General features: G+C 54.5%; 3 protein-coding genes across 6 annotated transcripts; 1 reads left to right on the top strand and 2 right to left on the bottom strand.

Annotated features, from left to right (window-relative positions):
- The first annotated feature begins 6192 nt into the window (after nucleotides 1–6192).
- Nucleotides 6193–8971, top strand: RNF26 (ring finger protein 26). Its single transcript, XM_068556306.1, has one exon. It carries the CDS (start codon nucleotides 6759–6761, stop codon nucleotides 8058–8060), a length of 1302 nt encoding a protein of 433 aa, XP_068412407.1. The 5' UTR covers nucleotides 6193–6758; the 3' UTR covers nucleotides 8061–8971.
- Nucleotides 8972–10589: 1618 nt separating this feature from the next.
- C1QTNF5 (C1q and TNF related 5) lies at nucleotides 10590–12591 on the bottom strand. 4 transcript variants are annotated; one of them, XM_068555001.1, is made up of 3 exons: nucleotides 12510–12591; nucleotides 11831–12121; nucleotides 10590–11525 (listed from the first exon to the last, which is right to left on the bottom strand). In XM_068555001.1, exons 2-3 carry the CDS (start codon nucleotides 12069–12071, stop codon nucleotides 11008–11010), a joined length of 759 nt encoding a protein of 252 aa, XP_068411102.1. In that variant the 5' UTR covers nucleotides 12072–12121; nucleotides 12510–12591; the 3' UTR covers nucleotides 10590–11007. The 4 variants fall into 4 exon arrangements, with proteins under 4 accessions (XP_068411102.1, XP_068411100.1, XP_068411103.1 ...); XM_068554999.1 differs by having other exon boundaries at nucleotides 12417–12577; XM_068555002.1 differs by having other exon boundaries at nucleotides 11858–12121; nucleotides 12417–12577.
- A 732-nt stretch (nucleotides 12592–13323) lies between these two features.
- MFRP (membrane frizzled-related protein) lies at nucleotides 13324–18041 on the bottom strand. The gene is made up of 13 exons (XM_068556200.1): nucleotides 17988–18041; nucleotides 17761–17863; nucleotides 17533–17646; nucleotides 17283–17444; nucleotides 16936–17149; nucleotides 16387–16517; nucleotides 16134–16259; nucleotides 15829–15905; nucleotides 15308–15456; nucleotides 14649–14779; nucleotides 14373–14504; nucleotides 13639–13766; nucleotides 13324–13548 (listed from the first exon to the last, which is right to left on the bottom strand). Exons 1-13 carry the CDS (start codon nucleotides 18039–18041, stop codon nucleotides 13324–13326), a joined length of 1746 nt encoding a protein of 581 aa, XP_068412301.1.
- Between the last annotated feature and the right edge of the window lie 6112 nt (nucleotides 18042–24153).

The following is a 24153-nucleotide window of genomic DNA, read 5'->3' as shown; positions in this document are numbered from 1 at the left end:
AACTAAGGAGCACACCTGCCACAAGTAAGGAGCCTGCCGGCCACAACTAAGACCTGGCACAACCAAATAAATAAATAAATATTTTTAAAAACCCACCAACAACAAGGAGATGCTACGGCACACCTATTAGAATAGCTAAAGTCCAAAAACACTGACAACACCAAGTGCTGGAGAGGATGTGGAGCAACAGGAACTCTCATTCATTACTGGTGGGAGTGCAAAATGGTACAGCCACTTTGGAAAATAGTTTGGAAATTTCTTATAAAGTGAAACATACCCTTATCATACGATCCAGTAATCATGCTCCTTGGTATTTACCCAAGTGAGTTGAAAACTTAGGTCTACATAAAAACCTGCACACGGATGTTTATAGCAGATTTATTCTTAACTGTCAAAACTTGGAGGCAACCGCGTCATGTCCTTTAATAGGGGAATGGATAAACAAACTGGAAGGTAATCCATACAATGGAATATTATTCAGGGATTAGAAAAAAGTGAGCTATCTAGCCATAAAAAGAAAAGAAATTGAGTTATTTGTAGTGAGGTGGATGGACCTAGAGTCTGTCATACAGAGTGAAGTAAGTCAGAAAGAGAAAAACAAATACCATATGCTAACACATATATTGGAATCTAAGAAAAAAAAAAATGGTCATGAAGAACCTAGGGGCAAGGCGGGAATAAAGACACAGACCTACTAGAGAATGGACTTGAGGATATGGGGAGGCGGAAGGGTAAGTTGGGACAAAGTGAGAGAGTGGCATGGACATATATACACTACCAAATGTAAAATAGATAGCTAGTGGGAAGCAGCCGCATAGCACAGGGAGATCAGCTCGGTGCTTTGTGACATCTAGAGGGGTGGGATGGGGGAGGTGGGAGGGAGGGAGATGCAAGAGGGAGGAGATATGGGGATATATGTATATTTATAACTGATTCATTTTGTTATATAGCAGAAACGAACACACCACTGTAAAGCAATTATACTCCAATAAAGATGTTAAATGGGGGGGAAAAAAAAAAGACCATATGCAAAAAAAAAAAAAAAAAAGAGCTGTCAAGTCACAAAAAGACATGGAGGAACCCTAAATACATATTGCTAAGTGAAAGAAGCTAATTTGAAAAGGCTATGTACTGCATGATTCCAATGATATGACATTCTGGAAAAGGCAAACCGATGGAGATAGTAAAAAGATCAGTGATGGCCAGGAGTTGGGGCTGGGGGTGAAGGAGAAAAGGGATGAATAGGTGGAGCACGGGGGATTTTTAGGGCAATGAAAATATTCTGTATGATACTGTAATGGTAGATACACGGCATTATACATCTGTCAAAACCCATAGGATGTACAACACCAAAAGTGCACCCTAATTTAAACTATGGACTTCAGTTAGTAGTAATAATGTATCAATATTGGCTCATCAATTGTAAAAAAAACAAAGAAACTAAAATAGTCAAGCTTAGATTTAGATTTGTTAAACTTTTGCCAATATTATTAATAGTAAGCAACAGTCCATCTCAAATATCTGTGGGTAGTGCATATGCAAGAATAATTTCATTTTCTACTTGTGACCATGATTTACTCTTTATTTGAGAATCTTCTGTTGTTTTGCTTAACTCTTCAAGTTCTTTTAGCATTATGTGTTAATTATATCTACTTGTTTTAACAGCATGTAGCCAGAATTCTCATCATGCTTCCAAGAACGGTTGGAAGGTCAAATGTGATATGTATCTTCCTAAGATGTTTCAACTTTGGGTAGATCCAGAAAGTATTGTATATAATCTTTTTAACATTCCAAAGAAAGCCATCATGATCACAGTCAAGGTAAGGTCTAGTAACAAGTTCAGCTATGTGCCATACAGGGCATATGGCGCAAAAAATGCTTCTGGAGTTTTCGTTAAAAAAATGACCTTGTTCACCTTTATTTTTACTAAACCATGTCAGTCCCGTTATCATGAACTTGCTCTCAACATCCTTTTAAATCAATGCCTAAAATTGTAAGTTGCTTTTTTCCAGTCCTTCCCTCAAGTCAGAACAGGGCTAAAACCAATTAAATACGCACACGTGTTTCATCCAGACTCACATATAGACAAATTTTTAAAAATATGAATTAATATTACAAATGTTCCTCAGCCACTATGGCAAATACCGCATTAATTTCTGAGTACTTCTGGAACCACAAACTGGAACAGGAAGAAAAGCAAGAGGATTTGACTAGTTAATTAATGTATTTCTTTTCTTCCCTAAGTGCTTCAATGGCTCAAATCCTCCCTGGTACAAACCACAGGTCTTTGTGGCATTTTGGACAGTCACCTCATGTTTCCAGGACACAGATCATGAGACATGAAGTGATTCTCTGGACCAGAACAGCGTTATTACCAGAGCTGATGTTTTGGGTTATGGGTTCTCCTGTACCGGTGCCAAGCCTCGGATCCTGATTGAAAGAGGAAAATATTTTTTGGTATGTTTGTGATTTGTGGGGCTAGGGGTGTACTGGGAGGGAACAGGGTGGAGGGGGCAGGATAAAAGCAAACTTTTTAGTTTTTTTTTTTTTGGCTGCGTTGTGTCATCGTTGCTGCGTGCGGGCTTTCTCTAGTTGCGGCGAGCGGGGGCTACTCTTCATTGCGGTGGGCGGGCTTCTCACTGCGGTGGCTTCTCTTGGTGCGGAGCATGGGCTCTAGGTGCGCGGGCTTCAGTAGTTGTGGATCGCAGGCTCCAGAGCTCAGGCTCCGTAGTTGTGGCGCACGGGCTTAGTTGCTCCGCAGCACGTGGGATCTTCCCGGACCAGGGCTTGAACCCGTGTCCCCTGCATTGGCAGGCGGATTCTTAACCACTGCGCCACCAGGGAAGCCCAAAAGGAAACCTTTTAGGAATGTACCTTTTTATATAGTGTTGACTTTGGGACCCCGTAAATGATTTGCATGATTAAAAAGCCAAATTAAATCAAAAAGGAAAAAATCCAACTCTAAGACCATGGCAGTAATATGGATTTTACTGAATGCTTGATGGGGAGATGAAGGTGAGGGTTATAGTACACACAATACCACAAAACAAAACTCCTGAATTAGACATTCTTTCCGGTTTTACCCCATCTCTTAATCCTCGAGCCTGAACAACCTCCAAAAACCCCCTCTGTTGTCCCAGCTAGCATCTCTCACCTAGCAACACAAAAGCCCTGCACTTAGCACAACAGCAGAAACCAGCTGTTTTTCCGGGAGGCCCCTGGGCCAGATGCCTGAGAGTTTTAGGTCATACCACTATCATCTTCTGTGACACAATTCTGCAGGGATAGCGCCTCCAGGCATTAAGTTTTCTCCAGATCTGGCGTATTTTCTTCTCAACCACTGCAACTCACACTAGTAAACAATTTGAACTTCCTCCCTAAAATCAGTTGGTGTTAGTTCTTTCGACCAACACTCTCCAGTCTTCCAGCCTCCAAATAGAGGATGACCCCTGCTTTGGCAGCAGTCGGTTTGAAACAGCTGTTATCTGAAACACAGTCCTAGAGGAGAAAGAAACATTATCAAGTCAGTAGAGATCCTGCTTGAGTCCAAACCAAACCCAACCACAATGATCACCTCAAGGGGAGTGTTAGCAACCTCTCAGCACTGGGAAGCGCCTTGGCTTCTCTAAGGCGGGGGTCATCCGAGCACTTCTTTTGCCTTGTGGTAACATGGTACTTTCTTATATTTCTAGCTTAAGAATGGATAGCATCTTGCAGTAATTCATTTGTCACAAGAATTTTGGCCACAGGTAACCTCTGCCTGCCCACAACTAGAAAGCCCGCAGAGTCAAAGGTTGTGGCTTGTTTAAGCTAAACTAAGCTGGTTTTGGCTAAGTGTGTCTCAGATCACTCAAAGGGGAGGCCTTGGTCCCAGACTAATGGAAATACTGTCTTAGAGGATCCTGCCAACTTCAAGGTCTTTCTCGGCCTGGAAAGCTGGCTGGTTAATTACACACAGTGCAGGCACAGCAAATTTGCTGAGTTTGATTTTGGACACATTGAGTTTGAAGCACCAGTGGGATATCCAGCAGCTGTCCAGGAAGCAGGTGGAACCTGAACTTTACAAGAGAGATTCAGGCTGAAGACACAGATTTGGGAATCATCGTGTAGAGAGGAGAGGGGGCCATGATGGAGACAGAAAGAATACAGGAGAGGGTAAGGTCCAGAGGCCAAGGGTGGAGGAAGTGGTCACTGATGTCAAGTGCTGCAGGACGGTAAGTTAAGAACATAATAGTGTTCACTGGACAGGTAAGGTTTCTGAAGAGGACAAGTTATGCGTGGTGGGTTCAAGTATCTTGAAGAGGAGGTGGGCATTTTCTCCAAGATTTGAAATTAGGGGAAAAATGCAAAATAAAAACCCCAGCAACAATAACCACAACAGACTGTGATCTGGGCAGGAGGTTAAACAAACCTTTATATTATTCTCCTTTGTTTAGAGAAATTAGCATTTTGTGGCTAAAGCATAGATGGGGTTGGGGATAGAAATAGACTGTTCTGTAATGTAAAATAACAATGGGAAGTTGGAGTCTGATGGCTAGAGAAAGGGAGGGGAAATCTCAAAAGGAAGAGGAAGACAAAGGGAAAATATGTCTCAGAGAAAACATTAAGTTGGGGCCTGACAGATGTGAGAGAGAGGCTGGGGAAAAACCAGTGGAGTTTTAGAAATTGCAGTCCTTGCCCTGCACTATGGTGTAACCCCTACTGGGAGCCCCATATTTCAGTAAAGGTGTGCTGCATCCCTCACCTTCGTATGCATCAGTGGTGCTTTGGGGAAGAAAGGATTCAGGCAGTATTCAGGGTAGGGTGACAGAGACAGACACTTTCAGCAGTCCAGGCCAGAGTGGAGATGAAGAATTCAATGTGCTAACTAAAAACTGTCACTAGCCACCATAGACACTGACCTTCAGCATCCCCTGAAAGGAGTTCAGGGCAGAGATCAGGAATGAGGCACTCTGTGCTCTGGGAAAAACTGGCAGAACAGGCCTTCAGATAGTTATTTTCAGGAGAAGATTCTACGAGCCCAAATTCTTGCATCTTCTCATATCTAGAAAAGCACTTAAATCATTAACGGAGACATCTGCTCCTTGTGACCAGCAGCAACCTTCTGCCAAAATGTGTGCTGAATTGCACGTATGCCCCCCTTACCAAAATTACACATATATTCACCTCCCCCCTTACCTCTTCAGAGTAGTTCCTCAGAACTATCTGAGAGGCTCTCTCCTGGGCTATAGTCCTCATTTCACTCCAAATAAATCTTAACTCACGACTCTCATGTTTTGCTTTTTTTTTTTTTTTTCAGTCGACAAATGCAAGCAGGAAATTAAAGCAATGGAGGCCAGGGGAAGGATAAGACCTCCAAGTATCCTTGGCCTTAGTAGAGAACACCAGGCTTCTCAATATACTTGGGATAGGATCTTAGATATTTTGAATATTATTTGAGTATTAAAGAAAAGGGTAAAATTTTGAGGAGCCTACTAAGGGTGCCCAGGCAGATACCTAACTAGAGCGTTCAAGTAAACAAATTAATAGGGCCTGGGCTAGGAGGGTGAGCTATTTCCGGCATGTGACCTCCTTTTCTCACTGACAATGAGGTAATCTCCTGAGGATGATGAGAAAACGTGATAGAGCTTGAGGAAACAGTTTGGAAATAGCACCTTGGGAATCCCCTATCACAATCTGTTTCCCCTTGAACTACTTGTGAGCAGGCACGTCTTAAACATTTTTTTGTATCCTCATTTGTACAAATACAAATCCTCATTTGCATTTGTAGCAGGCTCAATAAACTATAGAATAAATGGATGAATGGAGGAGGACGAACGACCGAGTCTGAGGCTGCGGAGGCGGTGCAATCCTAGAGCCCAGCTCAGAGGCAGTGACCGCCAACCCGCACCTAAAAAAATCAAGGCTGGAGGCCAAGTGAAAGAACAGCGCCCACATTATCCCAGTCCAAAGTCCTGCTCCTTTAGGGGGCGGGTCTAGGGGGCAAGTTCACCTCTGCCCTTCAATTGACCAATCCCCGCCTCAAGGGGGCGGGGATTTCAATCTGTTTCCCCCCCCCCCCCCTTAAAGTACTAAATATGTTTGGGCGCCGTTCAAACGGACCAATGAGTGCTCGATGTTTCCTGCGGTTGGGCCTCACCGATTGGTCAGAGTTCGTCGTCCCTCCCTCCTTGTCACGCCTTTTGCCTCACCCTGTAGCACACAAGATGGCGGCGCCCAGCGGAGTAGAGGCCGCGCCAGGGGTTTGCTGAGGCTCGTTCCCTTCCCCGCTCCTCCCTTGGGCGCAAAGCGCCGCGAGCCCAGAGGACGGGGGCCGGGCGGGGACAGAGGCACCTGCGTAGCTGGACCGCGAGCCCGCGCCCAGCCTGCGCCGCCCCCACCCGGCCCCGGCCTGGCCCGATCCCTTCCGTTCCCGGTCTCCTCTCGGTCTGACCCATTGCCCGGCCGTGGTATGCCACCACCAGGCCTCCAAAGCTGAGGTTCCTCCTCCAGCCCGGGATCACCTCCACTTTAGAGATGTTTGGGCTCTTTCCTCCCAAAGAGCCCGCCTTCAAAACCGGGACTCCTGGACCGGCATCTGGCCCCCTTTCCCTCCCCTGAGACTCCACTTCCTTCTAACCCACTTCTTCCTTAGATTCTCCCTGTATTGGAGACTGCTCACTTCCCTTCCAAATTAATCCCCGACCTCCTCCTTCCCCCAAATATTGACAGCCCTGACACCCGCCTCAACTGGGAGCCAGAACCCCCATAGCCCTATCATGGAGGCTGTGTACCTGGTAGTGAATGGGGTGGGCCTGTTGCTGGATGTGCTGACCTTGGTGTTGGACCTCAACTTCCTGCTGGTGTCCTCCCTCCTGGCTTCCCTGGCCTGGCTCCTGGCCTTCATCTACAACCTGCCACATACGGTACTGACTAGTCTTCTGCACTTGGGCCGTGGAGTCTTGCTGTCACTGCTGGCTTTCATCGAAGCCGTGGTTCCCTTCACCTTTGGGGGCTTTCAGGCCTTGTGTACCGTACTATACAGCTGCTGTTCTGGCTTGGAGAGCTTAAAGCTCCTGGGGCACCTGGCCTCCCACGGGGCGCTTAGGAGTCGGGAAATCCTGCACCGGGGTGTCCTCAATATGGTCTCCAATGGCCATGCTTTGCTGCGCCAGGTCTGTGACATCTGTGCCATCACCATGAGCCTGGTGGCCTATGTGATCAATAGCCTGGTCAACATCTGCCTCATTGGCACCCAGAACCTCTTCTCCCTGGTGCTGGCCCTGTGGGATGCAGTGATGGGACCGCTGTGGAGGATGACGGATGTAGTGGCTGCTTTCCTAGCCCACATTTCCAGCAGTGCTGTGGCCATGTCCATCCTCCTCTGGACCCCCTGCCAACTGGTACTGGAGCTCTTGGCCTCCGCTGCCCGCCTCCTGGCCAGCTTTGTGCTTGTCAATCTCACTGGCCTGGTGCTGCTGGCTTGCGTGCTGGCAGTGACAGTGACTCTGTTGCACCCGGACCTCACCCTGAGGCTGGCCACCCGGGCGCTCAGTCAGCTCCATGCCCGGCCATCCTACCACCGGCTCAGAGAGGATGTTGTGCGGCTCTCTCGCCTAGCACTGGGCTTGGAGGCCTGGCGCCGAGTCTGGAGCCGTAGCCTGCAGCTGGCGAGCTGGCCTAACCGGGGAGGGGCCCCCGGGGCCCCCCAGGGTGACCCTAGGAGGGTGCCCTCAGCCAGGACCTGGCGACAGGACGCTCTTCCTGAAGCTGGGCCCAGATCAGAGGCAGAAGAAGAGGAGGTCAGGATGGCCAGAGTGACAGCTGCCCGGGGCCGGGAGAGGCTCAATGTGGAGGAGTCTGTAGCTGGGCAAGACCCATGGAAATTGCTGAAGGAGCAAGAGGAGCGGAAGAAGTGCGTCATCTGCCAGGACCAGAGCAAGACAGTGCTGCTTCTGCCCTGTCGGCACCTGTGCCTCTGCCAGGCCTGCACTGAGATCCTGATGCGCCACCCCGTCCACCACCGCAACTGCCCGCTGTGCCGCCGGGGCATCCTGCAGACCCTCAACGTCTACCTCTGAAGACTCCCTCCCCGCCTGCCCACCCCTCCACGCTCAACGCAGCCACCTGCGCTAGGACAGCATTCACACCTGATCTCTGGGTCCCAGCCTGAAGCCCCTCCTGCCCCTGTGGCCATCCTGCCGAGCCTCGAAGCCATGCGTCCAGGACATGGAGATGGGAAACTCTGGAAGACTGTGGCTTGGCTGGGGGCAGGGTAACAGCTTATCCTTACCCAGTGGGTGCCTGTGATGCCGAGGGTAGTGAGTGTGTCACTCTGCGAGGCCCTGAGACTTCTCTGTGGACTCCCCTCCAGCTTGCCCCGGCCCACCCAGGTGCCCGCGCCTGGGGCTCCCCCTCTCCGCTTCTGGTTGTTCTGTTGGGGATTTGCAGGTTCTCTCCCTGCTCCCTTCCCACTGCCTCCCCCGCTTCTGCAGCCACACACATCAGTGTCATTTGGGTGTTTTGGCAACTCAAGGGCCTTGGAATGATCTTGAACATTTGCTTTCAGCTGGAGCCCCTGTGCTCTGGCAGGCTTTGGGGGTAGTATCTCTCAGGTGCCCTTAGAGCTACTTCTACCAGTCATGATCTTATGAGGCTCCCTTCTGACCTGAGCCAACAGCTGGGATAAGAATTAACCCCCAGGTGTGTGTGTGTTTGCACCTGGCTTTGGGACCATGTGCCCTCTGACACCCCAGCACCACTGGGAACCGCAGGGGGGATAGCCAGATTTCTACTCCTATCCCTTTCACTCCCCACATCGCAGAGTGAAATGGCGTTCCCCTTCTGTTCGTCTCTCCCTGGCATCGGGGAGGGCAGACTGTGCACATTTCACTAGGGTCCAAATACAGAAGGGGCCAGGGCCGAGAGTCATGCATCTCCCTGAGGGGTCTGTCTGGCCCAGGATCCAATGAATGAAGTTCTGTTACAGCTCTGACGGCCTCTGTGTGCATCCTTGCAAGGGCGAGCCGTCGGTTAGGGTGACGGATGCTGCAGCAGGGTCCTTCAGTCCTGCCGGAGTCACAAGTGTGGTTGGTGGGGGACCTGGCAGAGAGATAAGATAGGGTGCCTTGGGGAGAGCCCCTGCCAGGTGTGGCTGGCTTGGCTTTCACCCTGTCTGATTTGTGCCCTCTCACGTGCACAGCTTTTGGTAAAGCTCTCCTTATCCTTTCTGTCTTTGCAGAATTAGCCCTAGGAGAGAGGAGTGTGAACTTGCTCCCCCTTTGGGTCAGCCCTCCCAGCTTTTCCTCTGGTGCCACTCTTCCCAGGAGGGAACTTGGGGTTCCTGCTGCCTGGAGTCCAACCTACCCTCAGATCCCTGGAGGAGTTGGTGCTTGTCGTTGTGTCTCTTGGCATAGAGTGGCGCTGTGATGGGCTGGAGTATGGCTGTGGGGCCTCGTGGTGGCCAGCTGGGAGGCCTGTCTCTAGCTCACTGGGTCCAGTCCCCATTGGTCATATCCATCCTCACATGACCTGCAAGAGAGGGGGGGACACTACCCCATAATTGTATGTTAAATCTAGGAGCATGATGCCAGGGACAGCCTTCTGGAAGGGGGCGGGGGAGGGGAAAGCGGTAGATGGGAAGAAACTCCGAGGAGAGGCCCCTCCACTTTCTCTTGGGTTGACAGCCTGAGCTGATGTGGGCGGGCCAGGCCCGGTTTGCTAGTCATCGGGTCGGGTCGGGGGTGGGGCAAGGAGAGGCGCCTCGGAGGGGTTTTGCGGCTAGCCTCAGACTGAGTGGTATGGCCCGGCTCAGTGACTGAGTGTTGCGCACATCCACCTTGGAGTCGGGAGGCCTGAGGAAGTGCTCTTTTTTCCCCTTCCCCCAATCCTGGAGAGGGAGCTGGGCGAGGGGAGGCTTGGTTCCTTCCAGTCTCTGTTTAATGTGAGGATAAACATTTTATTAGAGAAGATAAACTTCCTGAGCTGGGAGCCAATGACCCCCTTTTCCTCTACCCCCATCTGGAATCCCACTGGCAGAGCTCAATACCCTTCCTCCCCCTGGCCACCCTAGCAGTCAGGAGCTCAGCTACCTGGGGTCATTGCTGCATTCTGGAACTGGGGTGCCCCCTCGTGGCCATCTCCAAAATGACATCTCTAGACACCCAGGAACACTCCACTCCCCTGGCATGGGGGACAGAGAAATAGCTTTCCAGTCATCTAGAGACCAGGCAAGTAGCCAGAGCAGCCGTGAATGAAAATCCTGGCTTCCCTTCTGTTGGTCAGGGCAGGGATGTGTGTGGTGAAGTTCCACCCAGTTCATATGACATCTTTGAGTTAGAAAAAGGGCTCCTCCTTGTGGGTGGCCAAAGTCTGACACCAGGGCACCCTCCTCAGCAGGGGGCTCCTGTTCACAACCTCCACTGCTTACGCAGCAGGTCTGTGGAGCGGCCTCTCCTTCACCTGGGCCTGCTTCCTGTATCTCCTGGCCCATAGCTCCATCCAGCCTAAGAGCCCTGCCTTCTGCCTGAGCACCCTCCCCAACACCCTCCTCCCTCTTCTCCCCATTCTCAGAATCAGGGCATCCCCACCAGTAAAGAAGAAAGGCTGAAGCCAGTAAGAGGGTTTTTTTTATTGTTGTTGTTGTAAGATTTATTGAATGATCTCTGAGAAAAGGGCCCAGGGGATGAGGGAGGGCCCAGAGGAACAGAGGACAAGGAAGGGAGCACCCCACCTTGGGGTCCTGGACCAGAGCAACTGCGGGGACTCACACCTGCCAGCACACCGCCAGCACGCTGCCTGCCAGCACTCCTTTGGTCTAGGGCAGAGATCCAGCCACTGCCCCGTGCTGCCAGCCCTGATCTCAGCCTCTGTCCCCATCCCCTGCCGGCAGCAGGATGGAGAGGCCCCCACCCCACCTCCGCGGTCATTCACAACATTCCAGGGGGGCCCGCCCTCCTGGATGACGCGGCTGTCAGTGTCACGCCCTCCCGCCCTTCGAGTGAGCATGCGCTCACTTTCCAGTGGGCATCAAGCGAAGACAGGGGAGTTGTGCCAGTCAGAATACACTAGAAATCCAGAGAAGGTGCTGTCTGTCTTGATGCTGGCGTAGATGCCAATATAATCACCCACGCCTACCTGTACCCACACCTGGTCTTTGGGCTCCAGCCTCACCATGGCGCCCCCGGAGAGCGAGGCTGGCTTGGGCCACCCCCCGAAGAACTGGAAGAAAGAGGCGATGGACTCTCCATTCTTGACCAGATCGAACTGCAGGCTAGCCCGGTAGACGGTGGCGTGGACGGCGAAGTAGTAGACCCCGGGCACCTGGCAGGTGAACTTGCCGGTGACGGCGTCGTAATGTCCCTGCTCATTCACCAGCACGCGGTCGAAGGGTAGGGGCGCGTCCGACGGCGGGGGCACCCGGCTCTCTGAGCGCTTGGCGCTGAAGGCGGAGCGCGGAGGCACCGAGCACTCGCCTGCTGGCCCGGCCGCCCCCACGGGGCCTGCTTCTCCTCGCGGCCCGGGCTCCCCACGCGGCCCCGGGAGGCCTGCGGGGGTGGGGGTGGGGGGAAAGCGGAGCAGTTAGGGCGCGCCCGCCGCGGGCCTCCAGCATCCTCCCTCAGCCTCCCAGCCGCCCCTTCCCGGCCGGGGCCGCCCTGCGCCCCAGGACCCCCTCCACGCTTCCTGCAGGGCTTGGGGCAGATCTGAGGGTCCCAGGGGTTCTGGCTCCCGCAGCTGAGTCACTCTCTCCTCTCCCGGCTCCGGCCGGGTCGGACGGGGACGGGAGCGGCACCCCCTAGCGGCAACCCCGAGCCCCGGGCCCCCGGGAGCAGGAGCGGGGCCGCACTCTTACCCGCCTCCCAGCGGAGGCGCTTCTTACCCGGCCTCCCGCCCTCGCCTTTCTCTCCCGGAGCCCCGGGCGCGCCGTCGCGGCCGTCGCGGCCGTCGCGGCCGGGCAGGCCCTGGCTGCCATGGTGGCCCGGCGTGCCGGGAAGGCCGGGGTGCCCCGGGCACAGGCTGGGGATCTTGTTGTCGTCCAGCGGGGGCGAGCCGGCCGCCAAGCCCAGGAGCAGCAGAGCGAGGAGCGGCCTCATGGCGCTGGCACGCGGAGTCCGGGCGCCGCGGGCCTCTCGTCGTCTGTGGGCTGGGCAGGACAGGAGTCGGGACCCAGAATCCTGGGACCTGCCTCGGTCCCCGCCCCGGCGCAGCCGGCTCGGTCCCCACCCCACTGCCATGTCCCTGAGTGAGGCTGAGTGGCCGCGAGGGGACGAAGAAGGGGGCGTCCCTAGACCCAAGAACCCCGAGAGCACCGCGCAGGGGGAAGGAGAGGCCGGCCCTCCCCCCACCACCACCCGGGGCCGGCGCCCAGACTTTCCCACAGTCCCCTCCCCGATCCCCATTTCCCCGCCCCCCCCCCACCCCCTCGCGACCAGACTCACCCCCCTCCCGGCTCCCGGGGCTGCTCGCTCTCTCTGCGGCCTCCTTCGGGGTTCTCGCTACTCCGGACCCTCCAGTTGACCCCTGCTTGCTACCTTCCTTCCCTGCGCTTCTCTCTAGCCAGGCGCCCCCTGCCCTCGGCGTCTCCCTGGTCCCGGTTCGTTCCTTGCCGGCTCTGCTCTGCTCCTCCCAGACTTCAAGAGGAAACCAGTTGTTCGGGGGCCAAGAGCCCGGGCCGGGAAATAGCAGGGAAATAACTCGTGGTGTCGCCCGGCGGCCGGCCAAAGTTTGGTGGAGAAAGGAGGGAGAGATTTGAGGCGGGCACAGAGAGGCAGAACCATGAGAAACAGACGCTCAGGGCATCTACAGCTCCAAGGAGCTGGAAGGAGAGATGGTGCCACGACGGAGATCAAAGACAACACTCTAGTCCAGAAGAAATAGAAGCTGAGAACCGAGGGTGGAAGGTTCTAGAAGCAGTAGACAACTGGATCCCCAGGGCTCAGAATAGGGCCTGCCACATGACTAGGCACTGGATACCTTTTTTTTTGAATAAATGAAAAAGTCAGAAAGCGGGTCGTAGAGAGCCTGAAAAAGCAGATGGAGATGAGGAAGGTAGAAGGTAGGAAATTGGGGTCAGAGGCTTGGGTGGGAAGCAATCTAGATTATCACTGGTACAGTGTGGAGTCAGGCCTGCTGTTTGCAGCAGCTGGGGCAAATGAAAGGATAGGGAAGGATCTGGCAGGGTGGGAGGGTCCCGTTAGCCCCGCTGAGGACTCCTCTTCCCCTCCCTGGGAGGACCCAGAGGGGATGGGCAGAGTCCCATGCTGGCCCCTTTCCTTTGCTCCCCTGCCTGCCCACCCTGATAGGCAAAGGAGGATGGGCAGCAGAGGGCAGGGGCCCGCCTCAGGGTCAGGGCTGGGCACAAGCCTCCAGGCCAGCTGCCTCAGGCAGCCTGTTGCAGTTAAAGGGCCAGGGGGTGCCCAGTAGTGCCAGGCCAGACTGGCACTGGCGCTCTGCCTCCTGGCAGACAGAGCGGCAAGGGGGAAGGACACTGCCTAGCGGGGTGCAGTGGGGCACAAGTAGCCCGCAAAGGAGCCTCCGGAAATTCTGGTAGCAGGGCAGGCTTGTCAGGCTCTGTGGAAGGAGGAGACCAGCCCTCAGGCACCCTGCTCCCCCAGTTCCCTCCCCTTCCTGGGGGTTCCTCCTTATCTCTCCCTGGAGCACCTTGTAACCTCTGAGGACCTCCACCACCTCCTCCTGGGTGGCCATGCCCACCCAGATGTTAGGGAAGGCCGTGGTGTTGTAGCTCAGACCGATGCACATCTCCACCCGGACAGGCTCACAGGCCAGCTCTGCAGGGGTGGGAGGGGAGGGTCACTCTGGGGAATACTCACTGGCTGTGTGACCCTGGACAAGTCACCTAAGCGCTCTATGGGTCAGACCCTATGGGTCAGACGGGGAGAATCGAAGGAGATAACACAGAGAGATGCTTTATCCATGTCGAGGATTCCTGTTTTCCTTGAGAGCCTACTCCAAGGATCATTCGCCAGCCCTGGGCATCATGCAGGCACCTCTATGATCTCAGGGAGCTAGGGGCACCAACATTGGCAGGACCAGGGCATCTGGAAGGAGCTCCCCCGCTCTCCCCTCATCTCCGAGGTGGGCCCTGGAGAGGGTCTCTCTGTGTGACAAGGCCGGATGGGCTCTTGAAGCCTCAACCATCAACTCCCAGATTCCCATTTCCCTCGGGGGTGACACTAAGTACCCTTGCCACCCCTGGGGGAGAATCCCTCCAGTATTTGGTGGAGTGGTCCAGAGTCAGGCTAGTGGGCCCCCCACCCCATCAGGGAAGATAGGGAGAGCTGTTACGACGCGTGCCAGTGGGTTTCTAGGGATGGGCACCCAGCCCGCTCAGGCCTGCCAGCCCCGCCTGCGGTGCCCTGGGGCAGGCTCCTCACCGGGGGGTGGGAGCAAGGGGCTGCTGCAGTTGTCATCGCTGCTCTCTGCGCAGTCTCTCCACATGCCACACATCCACTGCAGATTCGTACACCCTCCATCCCGGCAGGAGAACTCTCCGGGCCCACAGGGGTCTGCAGGCACAGGGGGCATGGCAGTGCCCTGGGACATGCCTGTACCCCCACTGCCTTCACAGTGCCCTGACCAGGGTCCAGAGCCCTTCCCTGTTCTCCTGGAGGCGCCTCTACTGCCCACACCCACTCGCCCAGGCTACCTACTCTCTGTGGCATTGAGGGCCCGGTAGGTGGCCGAGAAGCCCCCGATGCTGATGCCATGGTCTGTCCTAAAGAGCACAGCCAGCTGGTGGTGTGAGGAGATGAGGCGCGGGGGCGGCTCTGCTCCACAGAACCTGCCCAAAGCAGACAGCAGTCCTGGCATGGGCCACCCCCCCCCCACCCCCGGCTGATCGAGCGTGCACGAGGCCTCCCGCAGATGCAGCACAGAGCTGGGTGCTCTGGGCGATGCCAGAGGGAATGGGAGGCATAGTCACTGACTCATGGGACTGGTGAGGAAGACACACACGTTCAGGAGACAAAGTACTAAACAAACGAAACAAACTGCTTGCACTTGAGCCCCTTCAACCTGGGTAAAATCAGTGAGGGTTCTGGGGGAAGCTATAAATAGACCGGGCAGGTAGGAGAACTGGGACGGGGAGAGCCTCCTGGAGGAGGTGATGTAAGGAGCAAAGGTGAGAGGGACAGGTACGAAGGTGAGGAAGGACAAGCCTTTTTTAGGGTGACAGTGAGGAGACCTCCAGCCTGGCGCAGGAGAAGACAATGAAGCTAGTGCGTGCGTGGGCCGATTTGTAGAAAGCCTTGACGTCGGACTCTGGAGGGTGGGGTTTATCCTCAGCTCCTCCCACTGGCTCTGCCAATACCTGCCCAGGAGGCTGAGGGCCCCTGAGTTGCGGGTCTCATACACTTCCACGTAGTCAAACTTGCACTCGTCCTGAGCTTCCAGGCTGAAGTTGTGGAACAGCAGTTCAATGCCATGCCCAGCGGGCACCGAGATGTGCCAGGTGCAAAGCTGGGGGAGGGCACAGGTGGAGTAATTTATGGGTTTCTTCTTCTGTCCCAATCGGGGCCTCCAGGCTGAGCTCCAGATGGGCTTCCCCCTGCTGCAAGCGGGGTAGGGAGTGGGTGGGCCCTGCCCACACTGCTCTCATCATCGGTGGTGGCGGAAGGGCCTTTAACTTATCTGGTCTCAGAGGTAAGTTTACCCAGCACGGGAACATGGATACCTAGTAAGCACTTAATAATGTTCCCTTCCTGCCTGCTTGATCGCTGACCTTCCCAGGTACAAGGCAGTATCTGCCATGCTGTTCTCAATCACACTAACCCGGATGCTCAGGTGTGCCCACGTGGGCTGCACCACCCTCCCTATGGAGCGCCGGCTTACCTGTTGGTGAGGGTACTGCTGCGGGTAGCTGGGAGCAGAGAAAGTGCCCTGGAGCCCAGTCAGGTCCCCCCCACACCCTGTAGAGAGGAGGAGGGGCTCATGAGTTTGCCAGGATCTGTGCCTTCGCCCGGTAGGGCCAGCAGGGATGGCAGAGAAGAGTTTTGGCCGTGCCCGTGGGGAGACAAGTTCTGGGCCAGAAGAATGACCAGGCAGGTTTGGAGCTGGGCCAGGCCTGGGGAGGCCAGCCTGAACCTGGATCAGATGCCTGAGGACAGTACCCGCCCTGAGGCTGGCCGGGCCCATACCCGAGAACTTGGCGCTGCAGTTGGCCTCGTCACTGCCATCAGCGCAACTGGCAAAGCCGTCGCACACCGAGTCAGGTAGCAGGCAGACGAGCTGGTCGCAGGGGAACTCATCGTGGGCACAGCTCCCTGGGGGCGGGCATCTGGATTCAGAAACCCCTAGAATCTCTACCCCTTTTGCAGGGCTGGGAGTGGCTGGAGAGGGGGGAAGCGGACAGTTGACAGGTAGCTGGGGACCTGGCGGGAAAGCACTCACCATGACCGGGGGCCACGGCCTGGTACCAGGCATGGAAGCCAGATCCTTCCACGCTGCTGTCAGAGACGAAGGCCACACGGAGGTGGCTGGCATTGGTGTTGAGTGTGGGGGGAGGCACCCTCCCACACACTCTGCAAGAAGCCAGATTGGGGGTGACGGAGGCTCAGAGCTCAGGGCCAGCCAGAGTGGAGCCTGCCTGGGCCCTGCGGTCCTCTTTCCTCAAGCCCCGTCCTGGGGACGATGTGTCCAAAAGGTTCCCTTCATTTTCAGCAGAGCTCTGACCACCCTGACTCCTGTACGTCCATCCTTGAGGCATTTATCCATGGGAAAGATGTGCGGGAGCTCCAATTTCCAGATTTGGAAACCAAGGTCAGAGAGGGGAAGTGACCTTCCCAAGGTCATATAGCAAGATGGTGGCAGAGCTGGGCCCAGAGGCCAGGTCTCTCCGTTTCCTCCCAGTCAAGAATTTCCCACTGCAGTTCCCTGGTTCTGCCCTCCAGACAGTGGTTCAGGAGAGGGGTGGGATCTCCTGGGGGCAGAGGGACCCACCTGAGGAGGGGGCCTTCAGGCTCGGGGGAGATTTCCAAGCGATCAAAAAGACAGGAGGCCACACTCTCCACGCTGAGAGCTTCGATCTTGAGCTGTATTGCATGGTCTGTGGCCACTTGGATATGCCACACGCAGTGGGCGTTGGGTGGGTAAGAGTCTGGGTAGTCGGGGCTGCTGAAGAAGCCCCTTGGGCCAGGAAGGAGGCCCCCACAGGCTGCAGGGACGGAGGTTAGAGTTCAGAGGTCAAAAGGAGAGAGACTTGTTTTTACAAGATGCCTCTTCCCGGCCTCCCTTCCCCCCTGCCGTCTTGGGCCCTTCTCCAGGAAGATCTGCCCCTTAGTACTCACCCGACTGGGGTGCGGGGCTCATGCCTGCCTCCGGTTGCCCTTTAGGGGTCCCAGTTGCCTGAGAGGTGGTGGGGATGGGAGTGGGGCTGGAGCCAATGGTGGTGAGGCCTTGGGAAGGCAGTGGATGATGGGAGGCCCCGGACGCAGGTGTAGCCTGCAATTCTGGAGGCGGGAAGACGAGGGAGTGGGATTCAGAGGTGCTGGATCTCTTGCAGGGCATGGGAGACTCATGGAGGCCTTGGGAACTTACGGGCCAGGATGATGGCCACCAGCAGCCCAAGCAGCAGCAGCAGCAGGCTGGCCAGCAGGAGGACACACAGCCAGGAGAAGTGGCAGTCAGGCTGCAGCCCTCGGGGACGCCGACCTGCGGGAAGGTGGGGTGGGATTTTGCGAGCCCTTTCCCTTGGGCATCTCTCACACAGCCCTTAGCCGCTGGGCCTTTCTGTCCTACCCCCAGCTCACCCCCTGAGATGGTTACCATGCCAGGGAGCTCGGGTGCTGCAGCTGGCGTCCTCCTGGAGGCTGGGTAGGGGGCAAGGTGGCCCTGATTCAGGCTCAAAAGCAGGATTGCAGAATTCAGTCTGAAGGGAGAGACTTGAGGGCTGAGGGCCGGTGGCAGCACTGCCTGGCAGGTGTGTTCACTGGGCACTGCCAGCCCTAGGTGGGCATCTGGGTCTTGCGGGAGTGGTCCTGTATGACCCTTACCTTGCTCAGCTCTGTCGCCTCCACGCAGAGGATGATGTCTGAGCAGTCCTTCATGGCTCTAGGCTCTGCATGGCTTTCTCGAGTCCCTGCGACAGCCCAAGACCCCAGAGGGCCCGCTCCCTGCCCCCAGGCCCCCTCTCAAAGGGGCAGCCTCTGCTCCCTGAGGACAAGGGCTGCCAGGCTAGACCAGCTCTCCTGCTGCCCTGGGCAGACTGGCTCCAGGCTGGTTCCAGCTACTGGCTATTCTGTCTCTGCGTGGGGGAAGGGACAGCAGCCAGAAGGAATTCGCAGTGGCATGAAATGGTCCCTTAATCCAACTCAGCTGAGGATGCCGAGGTCGAGACCCTGGCACAGAACGGCAGTCCTTAAAGGCGCAGGCTGAGAACACCCCGTGGAGGAAGCTAGGCGCTCTGTCGGGGGTGTGACCTGGGAGCTGGCCACCCCCTCTCCTAACCTCACTGAGGTGCTGAGTGAGTGGCTGAGGGGTGCTGGGGAGGAAGGGAGACAGCGGGGCAGTTTTGCAGGCACGAGGGAGCCTTCGAAGCCGGGTGTGACGGTTTGGCAGCTTCAAGGCCTGTGAGTCCTAAAGGTCCTGGACAGACCAGCAGCCCACCGCTCCTTGCCATCAGGGCGACTGAGGCATTAGCCAAGCCGGGTCTTTGGAAGTCCCCCTAAAACACCTGGGTGCCCGGGACAAGGAGATAAGTCTTTCTGGGCTGCTTGTGTCTGTGCTGATGTGAGTCGGGGAGCTTGAGGGGTTGGCTTCCTCAGCCCGTAGGAGAAAGGGCAGTGGAGGAGGTGAAGGTGCCCAAGGCCTTGGACGGGTTGGTCAGGGCTGGCCCTTCAGACGGGCTGTGGAATCCGGCAGGTGGTGCCGTCTGCTGTTGCAGGGTAGAAAACCTGCCCTCTGCAAACTACATCACTCCATGACTCTCTCTCTCCACGAGCGAAGTTCTCTTGGAAAATCCCAGCCTGGCGCAGCTGTCCTCAGGGAGAAGGGAAAGGGATTGTTAATCTGTTTTGTGTTAGCCGTGCTCACGCTGAGTCGGGCAGGGCAGGAGGTGGGGAGGCAGCATAATATTTCTGGCTACTGTTTGTAGAACGTCTGTTACGTATTAGGCCCTGGGCCAGAGGTCCTACGCTTAGTTTCTCTCCTTGAATCACTCTGTGAGGGAGCGTAGCCATTTTACAAATGATGGCCTAAGGCTCCAAGAGGTTAAGTAACTTTCCCAAGGTCACATCAGCTTCCCCAAGATACAGAGACAAGAGTTGAACCCAGGACTGGGTAAATCCAAAGCGCACGTTTTTTCTGACACACGTCTTTCACTCTACACCGGCCTAAGGCAGGCTGGTGACAGAGGGGAACTAAGTGAAGAACCCAGTGGGGAGAGAAGAAACAAAGGAGACAGATTCTGCGATCCCCCCCGAGGCAGCTCTCTTCACACTCAGGAGGTCCCCCTCAACACCCAGATCCTCTCCTTTCATCCCCTAGAGGGCCCGGGGCTGCTTTTGTCTAGGGGACAAGCCTTTCCTTGGTCCTAAGATGTGGACTGCTTTTAGAGGCTTTGAGAGGTCAAAAGTATTTCTATAATAACACATAGGTGTTATTTGTCCTTCTCGCTTTCTTTCCTTGTTCTTGAGTGAACAGCATGGTTTCCAGAGGCTGCATGATGTGAAGGAGGTGAGAATCCAGCCAGGCGTTAATGAGATTTGCAAGAACGTAAAACAAAGTTATCCTTCTTACTAAGTTCTTTTTGTTTTGGAAAATGTAGTTTAAAAAAAAAATAAGACTTCCCTGGTGGTCCAGTGGTTAAGACTCCACGCTTCCACTGCAGAGAGCACTGGTTCAATCCCTGGTCGGGGAACTAAGGTCTCGCAAGCCAAGCCATGCGGCACGGCCTAAAAAAAAAAAAAAAATTAAAAAAAATGTTATTTATATTAGCATGAAGAAGGTTTGCTGTTATTTTAAAATTTATTTAAAAATTATTAAGAAAAGGGACTTCCCTGGCGGTCCAGTGGTTAAGATTCTGTGCTCCCAGTGCAGGGGGTGTGGGTTTAATCCCTGGTCGGGGAACTAAGATTCCACATGCTGTGTGGTGTGGCCGAATAATTAAAAAAAAAATTAATAAGAAAATATTTTAATTCCTTTCCATTCTGATTTTAACACGGTAAATGTTAATAGCTATAACAGGCAGGGGGACTTCTTGGAAGAGGTGGGCATTTAGTCTAAAGTTAGAGAGTTGAAAAAGATTTTAATAGGTAGAACTTGGGGGTTGGGTAGGGATTCCAGAAAGGAGGGGGTACTTAGTACTATGGGCCTAAGGAGGCTGGGTTGTAACCCATTTTAAGCAGGGAGTGGCTTAGTCAGACCCGGGTCTTAGAACAGCCCCTGTTTGTGGGTAGGTGGTGGAAAGGAGGCAAGGGGGAGGCTGGGAGGGCCAGAAGCTTCTCTCTGGCTTTGCCGTTGCCCATGGCCATCCTCCACGACACCCCTGGCTCTGCCGGCATAGGCGCCCTTGCGACTGGCTGCTTCATGGACGTGTTCCTAGGGGAGGTCAGCCAGGCCAGGGGCCAGGTCAGGGTGGGAGAATGGCACCAGTAAAGGGACAATGAGAGAAATAGAACAGACACCCCTCAGCTCATCAGCTCATTTGACCCTCATAACAGCCCTGGGAGCCAAGGTCAGGGAGGTGTGTTTGTTCCCATTTTCCAGATGTAACTGAGGCACCAGTTACCAGGCTAGGTTTCAGAGCTGGGTCTGTTGGATTCCTGATTCTCAGCTTTTGGTCTTTTTCTTTCTTTTTCTTTCTTTCTTTCTTTCATTTTATTTATTTTATTTTTGGCTGTGTTGGGTCTTTGTTGCTGCATGCAGGCTTTTCTCTGGTTGTGATGAGCGGGGGCTACTCTTCGTTGCGGTGCGTGGGCTTCTCATTGTGGTGGCTTCTCTTGCTGTGGAGCACGGGCTCTAGGTGTGTGGGCTTCAGTAGTTGTGGCACACGGGCTCAGTAGTTGTGGCTCGCGGGCTCTAGAGCGCAGGCTCAGTAGTTGTGGTGCACGGGCTTACTTGCTCCGTGGCGTGTGGGATCTTCCCGGACCAGGGCTCGAACCCGTGTCCCCTGCATTGGCAGGTGGATTCTTAACCACTGCGCCACCAGGGAAGCCCTCCCTTTTTTTTTTCTTTCCTTTCTTTTACATTTTCCATGTTCTTTCTATAAACCATGTAGAATAGTGGGGGCGAGAGGGCCTGTGGGCAAGGACTCCTGCAGGCTAGGTGTTCAGAGGACACCTGGGCTGTGAAGCCCTGGGAGGTTTCAGGCCTGCGGCCATTGAGCTCCAGGTTGCTTGCTTCATTCTTGGCTGCCTCTTGGGCTTCCTCTTCTTCCTTTGCAGGCCCCGGGGCCTTGGCCTTCTTGCCTCTTCCTTCTCCGGGGGTCTCCCCATCTCCCCCACTGCCTGCAGGGACACTGTGTCTCCAGCCCTCCCTTTTCTTGCTGCCGTGGGGACGTTTGCATGGACTTTCCTGCTGACGGCTACGGATAAAACTAACAAGCAAAGGTAAGTTACCTCTTTTCTTGCTCAAGTGATTTCTAGACCCCCGGAATCTCCACTGGGCTTTTGCTTTTGTTCCTGCAAGCTTGGATCCCTGCAACTCGGCCTGGCTGGCTCTCTGTGGCTCCCCCCCTTTTTTAAAGAAAATTTGTTTTATTTATTTATTTTTGGCTGCATTAGATCTTCATTGCAGTGCGCGGGCTTCTCACTGTGGCGGCTTCTCTTGTAGAACACAGGCTGTAGGCATGCGGGCTTCAGTAGTTGTGGCACGTGGGCTTCAGTAGTTGTGGCTCGTGGGCTCTAGAGCGCAGGCTCAGTAGTTGTGGTGCACAGGCTTAGCTGCTCCGCGGCATGTGGGATCTTCCCGGACCAGGGATCGAACCTGTGTCCCCTGCATTGGCAGGCGGGTTCTTAACCATTGTGCCACCAGGGAAGCCCTCTGTGGCCCCTTTATAACCAGGAGCGGCAAGGCCAGCTTGAGGTTAGCTATCACCTTCTAGACTCTGGCTCACTAGCTCTCCCTCCTGCTGGCCCTCCAGCTCCAACCCTCCACTCCAGCCGGACCAGCCTCTTCCTTGTCCCTGGCACACTGTACCCACCCTACCTGTCTTTGTCCAGGCCTGTCCTCTGATCTGAACGCTTTCCTTTTGCTGGCTCCTAGGGCCAGCGTTATAGATGTGCATTAGGACTTGACTCCCCGCCACCCTCCCCAGATCCGTCAAATACTCTCTCCTCTCCTTGTTCATTGCCACCCCTAGCCTTGACTCTCACCCTCTGGTTCCTGGATCTTTAGTCTCTAGGAGCCCGGATGACTGCAGCTCCATCCCAGCCAACCCACTGCCATCTCCAAGAGGCAGGTCACACCGAGTATCAGGAAATCAGAAAAGCTCAGCCCTTGGCTTTGGAATGCCCAACCAGTGGCTCTGCCTCACTAACTCTGTGTGGTTTGGGCGATGCTGTACTTACTTTGCATTCCTGAAAAGTCATAGGCACCCTGAGAGGCCAGGGGAACTCAGCATTTGCTGAGGATCACCCAACTAAGAGAATCTTAGTGGAGCATTGATGGTGCAGTACTGGAAATAGAGGTGAGGTGGGGGAAATAGACATTCGCTGAGTACCTACTATGTGCCGAACACTCACAACTCTGAGTAGCTCTTGTTATGCTCAGGTTACAGAGGCGGAAACAGGCTCAGAGAGATTAAGTAATTTGCTTGGACTAGGAATGCTTGGACTCCGCTGTCTCCTGCCTCCTACACAGGTGCTTGTTTGTGCCCCTAGAACAGTGAAGGATGGGACCCTCAGAGGTGTGTGGGCCCAGGTATGTGACAGATAGTGCTGGTTTTGCCCTTGGGTGTGTGAATGTGTAGAATCAGGGAGTTCCCTGGTTACATTGCTGTTCAGCTCAGTTGCTAATAGACACGGGATTGGGAAATTTGCTGCAGAATGTCCTGCAAAATGCTGTCAATTATTCGACCAAAAGGAAGAGTATTCAGATGGAAAGAGATCTGGTGGGGAGTCAAGATCCCTGGTTTCCGTCCTGCCCCTGCCACCGACGAGCTGATGGACTCGGGGCTTCTTTTTTTTTTTTTTTTTTTTAAATTTTTATTTATTATTTATTTATTATGTTTATTTTTGGCTGTGTTGGGTCTTCGTTTCTGTGTGAGGGCTTTCTCCAGTTGCGGCGAGTGGGGGCCACTCTTCATCGCGGTGCGCAGGCCTCTCACTATCGTGGCCTCTCTTGTTGCGGAGCAGAGGCTCCAGACGCTCAGGCTCAGTAGTCGTGGCTCACGGGCCCAGTTGCTCCGCGGCATGTGGGATCTTCCCAGACCAGGGCTCGAACCCGTGTCCCCTGCATTGGCAGGCAGATTCTCAACCACTGCGCCACCAGGGAAGCCCTCGAGGCTTCTTTAGAGCTCGTGTCCTCACTGGCAAGATAAGAACGTGGACAAGGTGACCCCTATGGAAAGTAGTATGCATTTTCTGAGCACTGATCACTTTAAAACGTATAAACTCTCTAAAGTGGAATCAGGGAACCAGAGGTGTGCAAGTCCTCTAACGTAGGACTTGTACTTAGGGAAAAAGTGACTTGGAATAACACTTGAGCTGAGACCTTCAAGATCCTCCAGTCCAATCTCCTGAATTCACAGATGAGACACTAAGGCCCGGAGGGAGGGAGGTTCTTGCTCAAGGTCACACAAGAACAGGTGCAGGGAGAGCTCCACCCCTAGGGAGAGGCCTGCTGGCATGCCAGCAGAGAATGGGGGAAGAAATCCCAGTTGCTAGGAGGCAAAGCTGATGGGTAAGGAAACACGGGGACAGGTTGTGTTTGGGGATCTGTGCAGCACTAGGACTTGTTGCCATGGGGATGAGAAAGCACGACAAGTTAAGTACAGAAAGGAGGGCTGGGAGCAAGGGTGGAGGGGGCTGAGCCCCTGCCCTCGATGTTAGCTATAGTCTGTCTGTTCCCTAGTGGAAGACAACAAAAGCACACAGGTGGCTTCTACCTCCACTGAAAAACTAGTCACAAGAGAGGTACAGCACCTTACATTGATTTGGGGCTCAGCCATCCATTTTGCTCTAAGCCTAATGTTTCCATCTTGAAAGTGATCCTGTTCAC

Source organism: Eschrichtius robustus, chromosome 11 (genome assembly GCF_028021215.1).
Source record: "Eschrichtius robustus isolate mEscRob2 chromosome 11, mEscRob2.pri, whole genome shotgun sequence".
NCBI lineage: Eukaryota > Metazoa > Chordata > Mammalia > Artiodactyla > Eschrichtiidae > Eschrichtius > Eschrichtius robustus.
This window is presented reverse-complemented; position numbering and strand designations above follow the sequence as displayed.